Source organism: Xenopus laevis, chromosome 7L (assembly GCF_017654675.1).
Source record: "Xenopus laevis strain J_2021 chromosome 7L, Xenopus_laevis_v10.1, whole genome shotgun sequence".
Taxonomy (NCBI): domain Eukaryota; kingdom Metazoa; phylum Chordata; class Amphibia; order Anura; family Pipidae; genus Xenopus; species Xenopus laevis.
Genome location: NC_054383.1, coordinates 77,951,014 through 77,969,387, shown reverse-complemented (window position 1 = coordinate 77,969,387; position 18,374 = coordinate 77,951,014). Strand labels below are relative to the sequence as shown.

The 18,374-nt window shown below is 37.6% G+C and overlaps 1 protein-coding gene across 3 annotated transcripts; it reads right to left on the bottom strand.

The window, feature by feature from the left end:
* Positions 1–732: 732 nt before the first annotated feature.
* Positions 733–17,773, bottom strand: LOC108696403 (myb/SANT-like DNA-binding domain-containing protein 2). Of its 3 annotated transcripts, XR_001932257.2 has the most exons (6): positions 17,267–17,773; positions 8,728–8,980; positions 7,035–7,082; positions 6,493–6,670; positions 5,319–5,376; positions 3,200–3,283 (listed from the first exon to the last, which is right to left on the bottom strand). XR_001932257.2 is itself a non-coding variant. In XM_018225729.2 (5 exons), the coding sequence occupies exons 1-5, from the start codon at positions 17,705–17,707 to the stop codon at positions 2,449–2,451; spliced, it is 1,635 nt and encodes a 544-aa protein (XP_018081218.1). In that variant the 5' UTR covers positions 17,708–17,771; the 3' UTR covers positions 733–2,448. The 3 variants fall into 3 exon arrangements, 2 of the variants coding, with proteins under 2 accessions (XP_018081218.1, XP_041425135.1); XM_018225729.2 differs by lacking the exon at positions 6,493–6,670 and having other exon boundaries at positions 733–3,283; positions 17,267–17,771; XM_041569201.1 differs by lacking the exons at positions 6,493–6,670; positions 7,035–7,082 and having other exon boundaries at positions 733–3,283.
* Between the last annotated feature and the right edge of the window lie 601 nt (positions 17,774–18,374).

The window sequence follows — 18,374 nt, the reverse complement described above, 5'->3', positions numbered from 1 at the left end:
AGTTTAAAGTGGGTGTGATTTAAAAACAGGAAGTGGTTAACATTGGCTTCCATTATCGGCCCTCAATATTGTAGGCCAGAAAAATCCCAGCCCTCGGTAACACAGAAGTTGGACAGCACTGATTTAGATGTTGGGGTCTCTATATACCATAGTCTGATAGTATCCTATGCATGCTAAGTAGCAAGCTCAATAATAAGGCTGCAAGCATTCAAATATATGAACATTTAGATTTGTACAAGTATAAAATGCTGTTAGGCGGAGACAGAAGTTTTTTTTTTAGTTGATCGTCAACTTTAGCATAAATTTGCAATTTAGACTAAAAATATTTACCTATTCTGAATTTGTGTACTTTTTAAAAATACTTTAGGGTAAAATGACTGATATGGGCAGGTTTGGCCAATCAGTCCAAAAAAATTTCTTATTTCTGGAGCAGTGCTTTGAAAAAAATAGTATTATTGATCCAGTCAAGAATCTCTATAAAACAATACATACTTGGTACTGGCACAATTGTGTGTATATTATATTTGTATAATGAATTGTCCTCTATTTGTTAATCATATATCATACAGAAACAAATAGATTTAGATAGATTTTCATCCAGGAATGACCTAAAAGTGAAAGAGCACAAAATACTTGGAAAAAAAATAAATCAGGTTGCATTATAAGAAATAGTACACAATTGTCAAACACTTTAAAGTGTTAAAATAAAAGATTTCTTCACATAGAAAAATATACTTGTGGTATTTGTTTTATTCAATATGCAGAAAAGAGTTTCAGGTTATAAAACAAATCTTTCACTTTTTATTTTGAATGACATCTTTATACATTCGCACTTACAGTGAAGATAAGGTTACACAGCAACCCATGAGGCTGGTGGGGCAAAACATGGCAGCTCTACTTAATGACAAACCAGAGATGTAAGAAAGTGAAAACTTAGTTATTTAACAATTCTGTCCAACATCAAGTTGAGTTTAATATCAAGACATTTAAAAAGCTGCGGCCCAGTAGCTTAAACTCCGACAGAAAAAAAAAAGTGAGAAAAAAATATATATACTGCTTCAGTAAGGGAAACTGGGATTGGGGTAAAACATACATTTAAATATGGTGCTAGCAGCTACTCAAACACTGAAATACTCAGGACATTGCAAGACAGCCCTTAAAATACAAATAAAACTACAACTGGGTCTCCTTTGAAAAAAAAAAAAAAAAAGGTTAAAAATAATCGTCTCAGACATAAAAACTTCAAGAGGATTAAGCAATAAAAATTAAAAAAAAAACCAAATGTATGGAACGTTACTTTCTTGGAATACACATTTACACATTGTGTATAGCTTTTTGTATTCTAATAAAATAAACATAGGCTCTAACCAACTCAAAAGACTACTCACCTAAATGAAAACTTCTCACTTACAAACCATGTGGGCAGGCCATAAACGTTGCTGTTTGAATTAACCTGTTCTATATTTAAATCTCAATAAAGGCACTGGCAACCTTCACTGGTCTGCAGTATGAATGAACCACACTGCTGGTAAGAACTAGACTCTACGATCAAACTACAAAAAAAAAAAAAACCCTCATAATTAGAGGTTTGCCGATTGCTAAATGCTATGAAACAATTACTTTCAATAAACTTTTAAATCCAAGTTTATAAAAACGTGTTCAAGCAGCTCACATAGTTTTGGCTTCTTGTCATTTCTATATTTAGTATATAAGGACCAGTCTACTTTATACATTTTAATATTTTATACCTTGTATGGAAGTTAGAACCCTTTATTTATACTTTAAAGTATATATCAGAATGCACTTGTCTTTTAATTCCATAAAATGCCAAACTAATGAAAACACAAAGAATCCAATACTTACTTTAATGATTAAAAAATGGATATGGCAACACAGCTAAGAGTGGATACAGTACATCACAAACAAAAGTTTTTTTCCGCAGGCAACACTGGTTGGAAATAGTAAAAACACTTAATGGGTAAAAAAGTGATTATCTAAATTATATACAATATTGTCTACTTAGTTATAACACAACCTTTTTGTCAATGTCAAGGCTGAATGTCATTCATTAAGCATTTAAGCTTTTTTTTAAACACACACACAGACATGTCAAAATGAAACGTGAAAAAAAAAATACAGTATTTCCTTTGAAAATGAAATATAAGCTATGTCCAATGTGGAATGTACTTACAGCAATTTATATCAGGGCTCTACAATAAAATTCTCTTTTTTTTTTTATAAAACACTGTTTATTTCATACACAATGCTCCACTTGCTCAGGACAAAATCTTGAAAACACATTTGCAAGTTCAGTTTTTGGACCATTCTTCACTTTCTGAAACAGTGGTTTTCTTATTAAGTAGAAAAAAATCCATTTACAGTTCACAAAGACCCTGGTGTAATGGGAAGTTTTATATGTAGAGCCCCAATCCTTATAAAGGATAAGATTCATTTGTTGAACTTTAAAGGGTACCCAATGGCTTTTTCCAGGCACTCAACTAAAGACCCAGCAGAAAGAAAATCTCTTTCCACTTCAACAAATTTGATGTATATAGTTTTAGGTGACACTCCAGGTTCCACCTTGCAGTTTTGCGCTAAGAATCCATTGATGCTTGCCCACTCTTTGCTTTGGTTCTTGATAGTGGACTGAAAATGAAAAAATAAACACTGCTGGAGAGTTATACTCTCTGCAATGCCAAGATAACAATAGTTAATTTTGGTAGATATTGGGTCAGACTTCGTGGCAAGCTCTTCGGGGCTTTCACAATTACCATCATTAACTAAGTCGACAACTCCATCATCTGTTACTGATTTGCTGCGCATATCTTCGTACCCAATGGCATAGAGGCCAGGAGTTTTTGGAATGCCGCCAGGTAATAAGTATTGAACAATGTCTCCTCCAATTGGCTTGGAGTGAGCTATAGGTATCCAGTCAGTCTCCATATGCAGTTCAAGGCATCTTGCTTCACTAATGGTTATTTCCAGAAATTTATAATAAACATTTTTCCAATTCATTTTTTGCACTCTAGTCATAACAACTCTTCCTTCTGGTTTCTCTGGGTTGAAGTACTCTCGTAGTCGTTTTCCAAGGGGTACTTGTGAACTTATTTCAGCATAATGATATCTTATGTCATCTTTCCATCGGGTGTTGTAACCAATACCAAAAATTGCTAGCTTATTAGAGAGATGAAGTCTTGAGAAATCAGTCCAACTTTGGAAAAGTTCCCATTTCAGCTGGACAGACTCCAAAATGTTCATAATGGTTTGCAAAATATCTCTCTTCCTGAAAAGATATATTAAAAAAAAAACATTAAAAAGAAAATCACCCAAAATTGAAGATGCTGGGTAAGAGTTTAAGAATACACCAGCCATGGCAAAACTGTTTCCAAAAAGTTACTTTAAAAAGGTTTGTAAAGCCCTTTTTATTAATTCTGTTTCAGATAACGAAGTATAAGCAAGCCTTTTATTTTAAAATCCCCTAAAAAAATTCTAAACAGCCCACAGAATAAGCTAACGTTGTACCTGCATTATCTCTCATAGATTTTGTATCACAAACTAATAAAATAAAGAAAATATAAAAAGCAGCTCTCAAGTACTTCCTTGTCTAGCAGCTCTTTTGGGCATGGCCCTCTTCCTCTTGTATCTGTTATTGGTTGCATTGTATGTCATTTTGTATGTTCAGTACATACACATATTTACTGTACAGTGCTGCAGAATATGTTGGCACTTTATAAATACATTGCATTAAAAATATTGTGAAGCCCAGACCCATTTTCTGAGCTCCTTTTCTCTCTGACTGCGAAGACCTGAAAGAGGAGTCCACTGCACATGCCTGATTTCAATTGGAGGAGAGGCAGCAAGCATGTGCAGTAGACAACGCCTCTGAGGTCTTCATAGTCAGAGAAAAAAGTAGAGCTAAGAAAAGGAAACAGAGCATCACCCTAGAAAAGATAGTAGCTGGGAGAACTGCAGTTGAGGTATGTTATTCTAGGGGCTGTTTAGAGGAATTTTAGAGATTGGAAAAAAAAAAGGTTTACATATTCTTTAGAGAGGCATTATACCCACCTTTTCAACACAAGCTAAATGAACAGGGATTGTGGTGAACATAATTACATTTGGCAGCAGCTCTTTATACAGAGGATTCTTAATGGGATCCTGATATGTTTTGACCTTACTTGTATGATACTCTACATATATTCCTGATTTTGCTCTGTTTATTGCAAGAAAGCACAAAAACTGTAGCTATTTTTAATTAAAACAATAGGCAAATAGTCTGTTCAGCACAAGCTGATAAACTGCACCAATGTTGAACAGTGGGTATTCTGCCTCTAAATAAAAATGGCAGAACTTGGGTCTTACACACTTGGTCACACTTTCAGTCAATCTCAAAGGTCTTTCAAAATTAGTTGATGACTACATCATCCATGACTGATTTGTTATGCATGTTTGTACCAAGTGGCATAGATACAAAATCGTCCATACACCAAGAGGGACTATGGGCAGATGACCATGCAACATAATGTTTAGTCCAAGTTAAAGATTTTTACCCATTTAGCCACCTACAAAAATCTACTTTCAGTCTTTTACATTGGTGTATCTTTCATTCATTAAATTTTATTCCACCCTGTTCTGCTGCCTCATCTTCTATCTACTCACAATTTATGATCTTCATTTACGATCATGTTCTAATCCATTACATTATCTCTTACTCCCTCTTTTGTTGCCCTTTGTATAGACCTTTTCTCTATAGTGTTCTCTCCGTCACTGTTTTTGTCTGCCTTTGTCCATTTTCCTCTTGCTGTGACCTTGTGTCCTGTTTCCCCACTCACTTGCTTTGTTTCTTTGCCAATTATTTATCATGTCTGTTGTTCTGCATCTTCAACAAGTATGATATTTTCAAACATGAAAAGAACATTAGTGTCTGCATTGAGGCATAGCCTGGATTACAATAAGCAGAGTGTGTGGAAGGAGCTATACTATTTAAAAATACAAATAGTACTTTAGTATTGTATTGTGGTTAAGGATGCATCAAAAACTATTTTAGGGATTCAGTCGAATCCTACATTTTTCTTGAAGTATTCGGCCACATCCCAAACCCTAAAATGCATATGCAAATTGGGTAAAGGAAGGGTTACAAAAAAAATGCAATCCAAAAGGGTTCGGATTTGGTCTGGTCAGTCATTTAGATTTGGCTGAATCCTGATGAAAAATGCACATATTACGTTAAATAAATCTGGGATTTGAATCTGGGATTTGGTGCATCCCTAGAGGTTATATATGTGTTCATTACTTTAGTTTATACATTATTTGCCACTTACTGTGTCTCCTCTATTGGGTCTCGGTTTTTCACTGGTTTCTTTGGAATACTGATTTCCTCTAAACAAAACATTGCAATAATTAATATTTTATCACCACTTGAACAGAAAAATAATATTCCTTAAACATACTGAGGCAGTTAACGGGTAAGCTGAACTGTTAAGAAATAAAGCAGAAACAGCTATATTTTTACTGTAGCAAATCAACCTTTGAGCATTACAGTGGATGACAGAGGTTCGAAAAGAGGGTGCACACCCTTAAAAATATATAATGCAAGGTGCAAAGCCATAGGGAGACTTCCCATGTGGGTCTCCAAATCTCACATATAGAAAATCTGGAAAGGATTGCACACTCAGTTTAAAGAAATTAAATAATATATTTATTACATAAGAAAAAAAAAATTAAAATATACAAAAATTACAGAAATAAAAAGTGAGCCCAATGCATTTCGACCATACGAGTCTTACTGTCCAACTGGGTTTTATACCCATGTGGATGACAGTGGATCAGAAGTTTACCATACACGTACAAACTTAATTTTGTACTTTATAACTGGTTTGTGTATGGCCCTCTTAAAAACTTTTTATAGAAGAACTACTCATGGAAACACCCTGTGTACCATTATGATGATCAATGCTGTACATAATATTATAGACAACAAGAATTACTTCTGTTGTGTATCCAGTTGCTGTGAGCCTCTCAAAGACCAAAATGTTTCAAAGGCTGACCCGCCAGCACACCAAAAGCATGAAAATGTTTAGTACTATGCAGAGAAGTCTACAATTATGAGAATGGCTGCTTTTTGATAGAGACTGGAATGATACCGTCTCATCCAAGCACAAGGGTCATTATCTTTGAACTGCTGTACTTATATTTATTCATGATTTGACAAAGTGAGGTTCATGCAAATGAAGACTGCTCTCACACAACTAGCTAATGGGAACACATGGAGTTTGAATCTTTTGTCATCAAAATTAAGGATGGGAGGGGAAAGAAAAATGCATGACCAGAATAATGAAGGGAAGAAGAATATATGCAATGGTTGAATAATATTAAATATAATTACTTTTTAAACAGGATGTTCACCTTCAGACAACTGGGCCAATCTGAACAGCCCACATCAGTAAAAACAAATAATCTTAATTTTTTAAAACAATTCACTGTCAAGATAAATACCAGTGCAGAAGCAGATTCCTGATCCAGAAAGTTTCTCTGTCCTCCTCTTAGGCAGGGGCTGGCCAAACTCTGGCATGTGTGATGTGCAGAAAGAGCCAAAGACGGAAGTTGTGGACAGAATCTCTACTGCGTATGCCCTTCCTATACAGCTTCATCTGCATTTCATAAATCCAACTGGCTGAATTGTGCAAGCCAATTGCAACAAAGATATGCGAATAAGGCAAAATAAATGGGACATGTTCAGTACTTTGTTCCAGAATTTTCTTCTTTCATGGCATCATTTGGTCTGGCTCAGGAGTTAATGGCCAGGCAGAAAGACAGAAACTTATGTTTCACAGACTATGTGTATGCATCTTGAAAGAGGATTTAAAATATAAAAATATTTTGTAAAAATGTTTTACCAACACAGGCTCTTTAAATAATGACTCTCTGAAGGTAAACATCCCCTTTAACAGTGGAGCATGCTAAATTGCTATAGATTTTCAGCAGATCCACAAATACAAACATTAAGTTAAAATATATATATACGGTATATACATTACCATCATTCGGTGGGCATGGCAAAGACGGCTTCTGGACAACCCAAGGTGCTATACAAAGGAAAGAACCCACAAACAAAATAAATATAAATCATATATGGAGACTTGTAAAACTCAAGTTTGACATTCATGTTAGTATCAAATACCAGCATATAAGGGTTTACAACTTAACTGTTTCCTGGGTGAGCTATTCAGCTTTCCGAAGTCTGGTTATTTCTTGCACAAAACAGAGTGGAACAGTAAAATGTATTTTCCCCAACCTGTTTAGTGCTTCAAATTTGTCTGTCTGGGCACCTTTGATCTTAAAGCATTAAATGTGCCAAAGAGCAACTCAAAAATGGAACCTCTCTCTGCGTGTATAATAAGACACTCTGGAGTAAATCAGCTTTTATGAAATGCACTTCATAAAAGTACTAAAAATGATCTGTAAAAAGAAATATTTCAGCCAGGAAATCAATATCTGTTATGGTTTTTGGATGGTAAAGATATGAGACCAAAGTTGATGGCTCTTTCCTGGCTGATTAAAATACATGGTTTGTGATTTCTGCCAGAAGCGTTGTTCAAGTTACTGATGAATGTATCTGCATTTTATAGTTAGCTGATGGGGTTTTGGCCAGATAAATTTGGAGCAGGAGCTCCCCCCAAGAGTCATTTGTTGGTCGATAAGCTGTTGACTTGGTCTGAAGGGGTCAAGTCAACAGTCTGTTTTAGAGTGCAGCAAAGCATCAGTAACAGACTGTAATGCCTGAAATTAAGCGAATAGATTCAATGGAGCTCATTTATAGACACTGGGAAAATTTGCACCCATGCAGTAACCCATTTCAACCAATTAGCGATAAGCTTTTTTCAGCCAGCGCAGGTTGAACAGTGAAAGCAAACATCTGATTCATTGCCATGGGTTACCATCCAGGTGCAAATGTGACCAGTGTTTATAAACGAGCCCCAATGTGCTTCTGCAGTCAGGGATAGCTCTGAAATGTATCAGAACTAATACCACCAGAAAACATCTATTGTCATGGATTAATAGATTATGTATGGGCCAGAAGACAATAAACCTGCAGAAAACTGAGCACTTATAAACATAGATCAAGAAAAATGCAGCAATGTTAAAGGAACAGTAACATCAACAAATTACATTTTTTAAAAGTAATACAAATATAATGCAGTGTTGCCCTGCACTGGTAAAACTGTTGCGTTTGCTTTAGAAAAACAACTTATGTTTATATAAATAAGCTGCTGTGTAGCAATGGGGGCAGCCATTCAAAGTTGAAAAGGCTCAGGTTACACAGCAGATGGCGGATAAGCTCTGTAAAACATAATGGTGTTATCTGTTATCCACTATTTGACCTGTGCCATATAGCCTTTTTTCAATATCTGCCATTGCTACACAGCAGCTTGTTTATATTAGGGATGCGCCGAATCCACAATTTTGGATTCGGCCGAACCCCCGAATCCTTTGTGCACGATTTGTCTGAATACCGAACCCAAATCCTAATATTTTTACTTCCTTGTTTTTTGACACAAAGTCATGCGATTTCCCTCCCCGTCCCTAATTTGCATATGCTGAAAAAGGCTGAATCCTGATATATATGTGGGGATATATATAGTGCAAATTATGTTTGAGTGGGGGAGATTCGCCCAATTTATAAACATGATAGGAAGATGTAGGGTCCTTTAACTGCAAACTTTTTCTTACCCAAATCTTCCCCAGGAAATCCTTGTAAATCCTGACTGTGGTTTCCCCAATCATCTTGTGAGTAATCTTCCATGGTGCTTCCATCAGATTCCATCTCCTGGTACAGACCACTGCTGTTAATTAACACAGGTTGGCAGGGCTGCGTGTCCCATCCTCCTTGACCAAACACTCGTTCCAACTGTTCAAATGTGTAGCTGCTCTTTCTTTTACCAACACCTCGTTCTTTTACACGACTGTAACACCGTCTGAGAGTCTAAAATAAAGTAAAAGCATTAAAGGGGTGGTTCACATTCAAGTTAACTTTTAGTATGTTGTAGAATGGCAATTTTTAAGCAAGTTTTCAATTGGTCTTTATAATTTTTTTTTTTTCATAGTCTTTTCTTTTGTTATTTGCTTTTGTCTTCCAACTCTTTCCAGCTTTTAAGTAGGGGTCTCTTGTTCAAATGAATGCATGGTTGCTAGGGTCATTTGGACCCTAGCAACCAAATTGCTGACACAGCCAATTGGAGAGCTACTGAATAAAAAGATAAATAACTAAAAAAACACAAATAATAAAAAAAGAAAACAAATAGTCTCAGAATATCACTCTCTACATCACCCACTTTAAAAGCACAGTGGTGCAGTTGCTAGCCTTACTCCCATTCTAATGCTGGGGATCTAGCTATGATTCCAACCAGTCACATTCTCTGCAAGAATTTTTCTCCAGTACTCTGGTTTCCTCACATGCTCCAAATACTGTACATACAAAAATATGAATTTGTTATTTTATATAAATAGCTATATTGCAGCACCTTTTCAATTGGTCATCATTTTCTTATAGTTTTGTTTTTAATGTTTAATATTTTTAATTATTTACCATCTTCTTCTGCTTCTTTTCAGCTGTCAAAAAGGGGGTCATTGATCCCATCTAAAAACAAATGTTCTGTAAGGCTACAAATGTATTTTTGTTGTTACTTTTTATTACTCATCTTTCTGTTCAAGCCTATTCATAATTTTTTTTATAGTTTTTATTTTGTTATTTGCCTTTGTCTTCTGACTCTTTCCAACTTTTAAATAGGGGTCACTGACCACTTCTAAAAACAAATGCTCTGTAAGGCTACAAATGTATTGGTGTTGCTAATTTTTATTTCTCATCTTTCTATTCAGGCCCTCTTCTATTCATATTCCAGTCACTTATTCAATTTAATGCATTGTTGCTATGGTAATTTTGACCATAATAACTAGATTGCTGAAATTGCAACATGGAGAGCTGCTGAATAAAAATCCAAATCACCCACCACAGATTAAAAAAAAAATGAAAACCAATGGCAAATTGTCTGTGAATATAATGCTCTACAATACATCATACCAAAAAAGTTAAAAAGGAACAGTAACACCAAAAAATGAAAGCGTTTTAGAGTAATGAAAATATCATGTACTGTTGCCCTGCACTAGTAAAACTGATCGGTTTGCTTTAGAAACACTACTATAGTACTACACTACTAAAGTGTTTCTGAAGGAAACACATCACTTTGCACATTACTTTGCACATTACATTACTTATTTTTTGATGTTACTGTGTCTTTAACCCAAAGGTAAACACCTTTAAAGGATAATTTAACCCTTTAGCAAAAAAAACCCTACCCCCCACCGCACGTAGACCCCCTCCCTCCTTCCCCCAGCCTAACTGCCCCCCAGGGAAATGCCCCTAACTTTTTACTTACACATGCAAGAATTATAGTTATTAAATGAGCTGCCTTCCTTTTCCATTTACCTTTGGAGACAAAAAAAGTGAATAGCTACTTTCTTACCTAGTTTCCATGAAGGTGCTGCCTACTCTTCTGGAAGTTTCAGTCTTATGTTACATTTCTGGTAGTAACATGTCGGTTTTCCTCGAACAAATCTGCTAAGACTAATGGCAGACAGGTTGCTGCTTTGCTGGCATACATACTCCAGTGCAGAAAACAACCCATGTGCCATTAGCCTAAAGGCTTAGAAGCTCCTCAGCCAATCAAATAGTCTAATAACAGTAAAAGGATGGCCAGTGAAATATGCCTTTAGGATGGAGTACTTTTTCCATGTGTACTCAAGCACCACAGCCTAGGCCAGTATGAAAGAGACATTAACTTAAGGGTACTGGTAAACATTGAGATTTGCACTACCACATAGATAAATCTCCTGAAAATGCCTTCCCCTTGCCAAAGTTTTGGATCGCTGCTAGTAAAACATATCATTAGCGGCAAAACCTGATGAATTGAAAGAAAGGACCTTCCCTGGCATTTTCCTAAGCAGGATTAGCGTAAGTAAAGTATTTGTGATCCGAAGCTTAGGCAAGGGGAAGGCATTTTCAGGAGATTTATCGTATGTGGTAGCATAGATTTACCGTGGGCGACAAATCTTGTGGGGTTGTTCACCTTCAAACACTTTTTTTCAGTTCAGATGGTTTCAGATAGTTCACCAGAAATAAATACTTTTTCCAATTGTTTTCTATTTTCTATTTGTGATTTTTTTTTCTTATATTGAAGTGTAAAGTTTTATTTTCACTTTCTATAGCAGTTCTGGGGGGGGGGGGGGGTTAGCCGACCCTGTAAACTATTCTAAATTAATACATTTAGTTGATACATTTCTTATCTTTGTCCCTTCTGAGCTGAATCTCTGAGTTTCATTAAAGGCTGCTGTTAGAATAATATGCCACAGATGCTGTTGAGAAATGTAGCAACTAATTGTATTAACTAAATGTAGCAAATTGTAACAGTTCAAAATGCTCCTGGATCACTGAGCTTCCAGCCTGAAATCCTAGAGACACGAATATTAAACTTTAAACTTCAATTTTGGGAAAACGGTAAAAAATAAAAGACGGAAAGCAATTGAAAAAAAGTCTTAGTTTATGAGGTGAACTATCTGAAACTGAAAAAAGTATTTGGAAGGTGAACAACCCCTTCAAGTGCCTGCCCCAAAGGCATACATGGGCACAATGGGACAGAAGGGGTGGGCTTAAACAAACAAAGCAAATCTGGGATACAAAAGTGCCCAACCCCAGGATGTCAAGTCCTGGGGTGGCACTTTTTCATCAGTTTGAATTCTAAGTAGGGGGGAGTGAGCACCACTTTAATGGATGCAAAACAAAACCATCTCTGTACGTTCCCTAAGTAATTTTACAGTTCCCATAATGAATGTAAGGAATAAGCAAACTTTTATTTTAAAATCCTGAAAAAGACCCACCAAAATTCCAGAACATTGAGTCTTTTTAAGACACAAGCTAACACTTGCAGTGAATTTAACATGGAACTCTGAACCCTTGGGTATATGGAGCCTTGCTTCTCCTTTAAATAGGAAGTCTGTCAAAGAGCTGTCTACTGTGCTTCTTGTCTGACAGAATGTTCACAGCTGCCTGATTTTATGCGGATATCGGTTGGGCAGGGCAGTCAGTAGGCCCCATACACAAGCCAAGACTTGGTTTGATCAGACAAAGTTGGCTGCACAGATAGACTTATGCCACAAAGGCCATCCTGACAAAATCTGCTGTCAACTCTTGCCATAGCAGAGAATGGGAAAGGTTTCTTTAAAGCAAAAGCAGCCAGTGACAGGATGAGTTAACTCATAAAACGAGGCCAAGATTTCTGAGAGGAGGCTACTTGTCACTGCCAGCATATGCCTTAGGTCAGAGATCCCCAACCTTTTGAATCCGTGAGCAACATTCAGAAGTAAAAGGAGTTGGAGAGCAACACAAGCATGAAAAATGTTCTTGAGGTGCCAAATAAGTGCTGTGATTGGCCATTTGGTAACCCCTATGTGGATTGTCAACCTACATTGAGGCTCTGTTTGGCAGTACACCTGGTTTTTATACAATCAAAACTTGCCTCCAAGCCTGGAATTCAAAAATAAGCACCTGCTTTGAGGCCACTGAGAGCAATATACAAGGGGATGGAGAGCAACATGTTGCTCACGAGCTACTGGTTGGGGACCACTGCCTTAGGTGAACCATTTACCGTGCTCAGCGACCTTAAAGGGGTTGTTCACCTTCAAACACTTTTTACAGTTCAGTTCTTTTTAGATAGTTCACCAGAAATAAAGACTTTTTCCAATTACTTTCTATTTGTGACCGGTTTTCGAAAACTGAAGTGGACAGTTTAATTTTTCACCTTCTTATGTCTGCTCTGGGAAGGGGGGTCATCGACCCTGTAACTGTTCTAGATTGATACATTTAGGGCAGGACTACAGGGGCAGATTCGGGGAGAACTGCCTTCCGCCTGCTAAAATGAGAAACGCCAGCGCAATGGTAGTCGCGGCTCTCCGATTTCTGAAGTCGCCTCACGAGGAAACTTTGGGCGACTTTGAAAATTGAAGTGACGTGAGAGCATTGGCACAGGCGGTTTCTCATTATAGCAGGCGGAATGCAGTTCGGGGAGATTGTCGCCCTGCAGAAGAGGCGATTAGTTGTCAGGCAACTAAATCTCCCCGAATCTGCCCGTGTGCCCTTGCCCTTAGGTGAAACATTTCTTATCTTTAGCCCTATTGGAGCAGAATCCCTGTGTTCCATTACAGCCAGTTGTTATAATTGATACAATAGTTACTAATATTCCACAGAGGGTGCTAAGAAATGTTTCAACTAATATAGCAACTTGTAACATTTCAGAGTCTGCACCTGAATTACTGAGACAGGAACATTAAACTTCGAACTTCAATTGTGGAAAAACAGTAAAAAATAAAAGATAGAAAGCAATTAAAAAAGTCTATTTCTGGTGAACAATCTGAAAACAATTCAAGTGAAAAAAGTGATTGGAAGGTGAACAACCCTTTAAGATCTTACGTTAAAACAGATAAGTATAGGATACCATATCAGACATATCTGGCAACCCATTATCCAATGGATAATAATGAAAAAGTGTCTGGAAAAAGTGTCTGGAAGGTAAACAACCCCTTCAGTGTTGCTGTTCTCAGGCAGAATACACTACATGTAAAAATGACCCAAAAGTAAAATGCAGATGAGAAGAGCATACTGCTGCATTTTCAGGGAAGAAGTCCCTGACAAGTGCTTGATTTAGTGCTTACTTTTACCGTAATATCAGGCATTTTAGCTATTACCGAAAAGGCAGCAAAACACCTAAACCTGCCATTCCTTAGTATACAAACGTATAAGCTTTTTTTACAAACTACAAAGGTCTCTGTGGCTTTACAAAGGTCAGATTTTAGGGACTTTGCTTAGAAAAACACTTATCAGCACTTCAAAAAGGCCCATTTATCACAAGGGGCAAAGGTACAAAAAACAGAAAAAATGCACCATGTTTTCTGTCCACAATGCACCTGTACGTCTGATGCAACTTTCTGCCATTCTAGCAGGAGCTCAGAAAAGTTTTGCTGGTCTGTGTATTATGAGCTATTTATGCTTGTTAGTGATACATACAGAGGGAGCTATATGTGGGCAGGACTTCAGTGTGTCCACCCATGCCTGACATGGACAGTGACCATAAGAATGAATATTGCTTCCAACTGTTGTTGATAATGGAGACCTCAAATCTCTTTCCTAGACATTAGTCATCTACGTGTTTTATAAAACACCCTTTGTTTACAGCAACAAATTAAATATAACATTTCCAGCACAATATATTTTACAAATTTAATACAGGTATGGGATCTCTCATCTAGAAACCTAATATCCAGAAGACCATCTTCCACTGGTCCATTTTAAGCAAATATTGTAATGTTTAGCTTTCTTCTCTACAATACATTACAGAAAACAAACTTAACATTGGGACCACGAATGGGACGTTCATATCACTGGAGTTTTAGTACCAAAGGGAAGTGTTTTTATAAAAGTGGACACCACATTTGAATGCATGTTAAAATCAAGCCCTATATTGTGAATACAAATGAACTTCTGGTCAAATTCCAGCAAAAGGGCACAACAAACATGTCACTGGTCATATACGGGAAAAACAAAACAACTTGGAAGAACTAAAAATGTCCAGTGGATACATTGTCTAATACAGGTATGGGAGCTGTTACCCAGAATGCTCAGGGGACCTGGGATTTTCCGTATAAGGGATCTTTATGTAATTTGTATTTTCATTCCTTAAATCTACTAAAAAATCATTTAAGCATTAAAGGAACAGTTACACCAAAAAAATTAAAGTGTTTTAAAGTAAAGGAAATATCATGTACTGTTGCCACGCACTGGTAAAACTGCTGTATTTGTTTCAGGAACACTACTATAGTTCATATAAACAAGCTGCTGTGGAAATTGAAAAAAGGCTATATGGCACAGGTTAAATAGCGGATAACAGATAACATTATGTTCTACAGAGCTGATATGCTATCTGCTGTGTAACCTGGGCATTTTCAACTTGGAATGTCTGCCCCCATTGCTACACAGCATCTTAATTATATAAACAATAGTAGTGTTTCTGAAGCAAACACATCAGTTTTACCAGTGCAGGGCTGCTTCATATTTGTATTACTTTAAAACACTAATTTTTTGATGTTACTGATTCTTTAAATAAACCCAATATAATGGTTTTGCTTCCAATAAGGAATTATTTTGGATCAATCAAATTTTAATTATTTGGATAAAATGGAGTCTATGGGAGATGGCCTTTCCGTAATTTGGAGCTTTCTGGATAACGGATCCCATACCTGTATAGCAGTTCCCAAACTGCGGGGCAACTTCTCCAAGGAGTTCAAAGACATGGATGAGTGTGCCTAGACTAAATGCCGTACAGCAGTAGTGCCATTCTTGAAGGTTCAACCTTTGCTTAAAGCCTCCCCATGGTTTATGAAATGAGTCTATATACAGGAAAATGATTGTATTTGTCATAGCTATAAGAATATCTAGGATAGCAAATACAGATTCACCCCAAATCTCTCTGCCCAACTGACCTTCTAGCTGGGCTTTCAAGAGTATCTAAGAGAGCAAATGATCATTCTCCCCAATAATCATCCTAATGGACCCTCAGGCTGAGCATCCTCTACCACTGCCCCAGCCTTAAAGATCCATACATGTACGTTAATTTGTTCCTGATGTAAATGGCCTTGTGTGCTTATATGTGGTTAGGAACTTAGGTTATAAACTCCACTACAGCAAATAATGATGTGACTGATTATTGTAAAGGGATGCATAACATGTTGGTGCTCTAGAAATAAAAGCATGCCAATAGAAATTGGTGGCCTAAACACTAAAGCTTTTGAAGCCACCCGGCATAGGTACAAAACTATAACCCCATATGCTACAACACCGATGCACCTTTATAATCGCCTGTGATTTTTGGAAGGGCAGTATTTTATAATTATATTTCTTGATTAGATATTTTGAGTAAAGACAACATCTTTGTATCAGCAATATAAGTTGTTTAGCTTACGTTTCATCAAGATATTTATAGTTTATTTAACTTACCTTTGAGGTAACTTTTAGTATGATGTAGAGAGGGATATTATGAAACAATTTGCAATTGGTTTTAATTATTTATTATTTTTAGGTTTTGAGTTATTTAGCTTTTTATTCAGCAGCTGTGCAGTTTCAACAATCTGGTTGCTAGGGTCCAAACCACCTTAGCAACCATTTGCTGATTTGAATTAGAGACCAGAATACGAATAGGAGAGGATCTGAATAAAAAGACGAGGAATACTAAGTAGCAATAACAAAACATTTGTAGCCTTAAAGAACATTTGTTTTTAGATGTGAACCCGATTTAAAAGCTGGAAAGAGTCAGAATAAGGCAAATAATTCAAAAATGATTAAAAAGAAATAATGAATACCAATTAAAAAGTTGCTTAGAATTAGCTAACAGGTAAACTACCTCTTTAAAAGAATATCTATCATGCACCTGGCCAGTATTTTACCAGCCTCACCGGTACAAAAAAAGATGCTTGACCCCAATGTTATTAATAGGGAAAAAAATTGAAATATACAGGAAGGCCATTATTTTTTTTTCAACCCTAATCATGCAGCACATCGCATCAGTCCTCAGCTGTCAGATCACATTGGAAACTGTTTATCCACGGCTCCTTGATAAAATGTTCTTAGTTGCTTAATCATTTGGGGGTTCCCAATAACTTATAATACATAGGTGATATATCAAAGCTGTTATAGCTGTCAGGGAATGCGAGAACTATAGCTCACCCATTGTCACTATTTATTCAGGGCCCAATATTTGGAAGTAACATCTGGTTTCATCAAAACACCTTTAACAGAGTATTTGGTCCAATAACTATAAAAGGAATTCAAAATCTTTTTAAACATGCACCTGAAACAGCTAAAATACTGAATTGGATTCGGGTCTGGGAGTAGTTTGCTCCTTATCAAATGAATACTACGGTTTTATCCTCCTCATACGGCGCAATGATCAGTGTTAGTAAATGAGAGCAAGGAAAAGGCCGGGGGTATGAAGTACAAAGCCGAGTGGCATGCAGCATGCACAAAGCAGCACAAAGAACTGCAGCTGGCAGTAAAGCAGGGCACAAATGGGGGCTTTGTTGGAATGGGCAGTCAGTGCAGGCGGGGAGAAGAGACTGCGGCCAGTTCATTCATTGACACAAGAAAAGGCAATGAACACGATCCCGTTACCTTCATCCTCTCGCGGCACTGGGATGGAGTCCTCTCATAGCCAAGCTCCGCTAGTGCCCGGGACACCCGATCGTACATAGCGGGACCCGGTGCCTTTGTTCCAAAGATCGTGCCGGCCCCCTCCAGCTGCTGGTACCGGGCTTCTACAAGCCGCTCGTTGCCCCACACAGCAATCAGCGCGTTCGTCTCTGCCGGGGTCCAGGACATCCCCCGACACGCCGTGGAGAAAGAAACAGAGGGGGAAGCTCCGCTCAGGCCTGTGGGAGCCGCGCCGGGCGTCCCTGCATTGAGAGGAGACGAGCGGCTTGGGGTGGAAGGGTTGGACAGGGATCGGTTCCCATCGCTAAGACCTGGGGAAGGCGGTGATATAAGTTCATTCTTCGGGATTTTTAAACAAGACGAAGCCTCAGACGGAAGCTCCGAATTACAGGGCGCCGCCATCTTCCCTTTTTTGTGGGGCCGGAAGTGACGAGAAGAGGAGGAGGGCCACTACTTTTTTTTTTTTCACCTGCGGTTCCCGGGATGAAGGGCCGTGGTGGAAGCAAATGTGTTCTGAATGTACAGTGTCTATAGCGTGTTAAGTGCATACCTCCCAACTGTCCCTTTTTCGCAGGGACAGTCCCTCTTTTGACAGCTCAACCTGCAGTCCCTCATTTGTACTGGAAAGTCCCTCTTTTCTCTGCACTGAACAGCCAGAAAAAGAAACAAAGTATCTAACTTAATTGGCTTTTAGCAGAGAGCACAGAACAGCTAACAAAGAATCTCCATCTACAGTGATATATGATACTTTGTAACAATTTTGAGACACAAAAACACAGTTTAGATGAGGAGAACTATGTTCAAATTTTCATAACCTGCCAAATTTTGTAAAATGAACATGGTAATTAGGGGGTGTGACCACAGAAAGGGGCATAGTCAAAGAATTTCGCTGCGCTACATGCGAAAATGTTGGGAAGTATGTAAGTGGCTGCCTCATTGGGCTTGCGTTTCTGTAGCTAGGCAGCTGCCCGGCATTTCCCAGAGCTGAGCGCGCATGCTATTTCTTTGAGAATTGCTACTTCTACCTCACGTCGAGATTGAAGATTGTTGTCTCTCAGTTTTTCTTGTG

Coding starts and splice junctions, on each gene's coding strand:
- LOC108696403 (XM_018225729.2), bottom strand. CDS start 17,707: ATGGCGGCGCCCTGTAATTCGGAGCTTCCGTCTGAGGCTTCGTCTTGT. Junction 8,981..17,266: donor AGTGCCGCGAGAGGATGAAG/GTAACGGGATCG, acceptor ACTTTATTTTAG/ACTCTCAGACGGTGTTACAG. Junction 3,284..5,318: donor GACCCAATAGAGGAGACACA/GTAAGTGGCAAA, acceptor ATATCTTTTCAG/GAAGAGAGATATTTTGCAAA.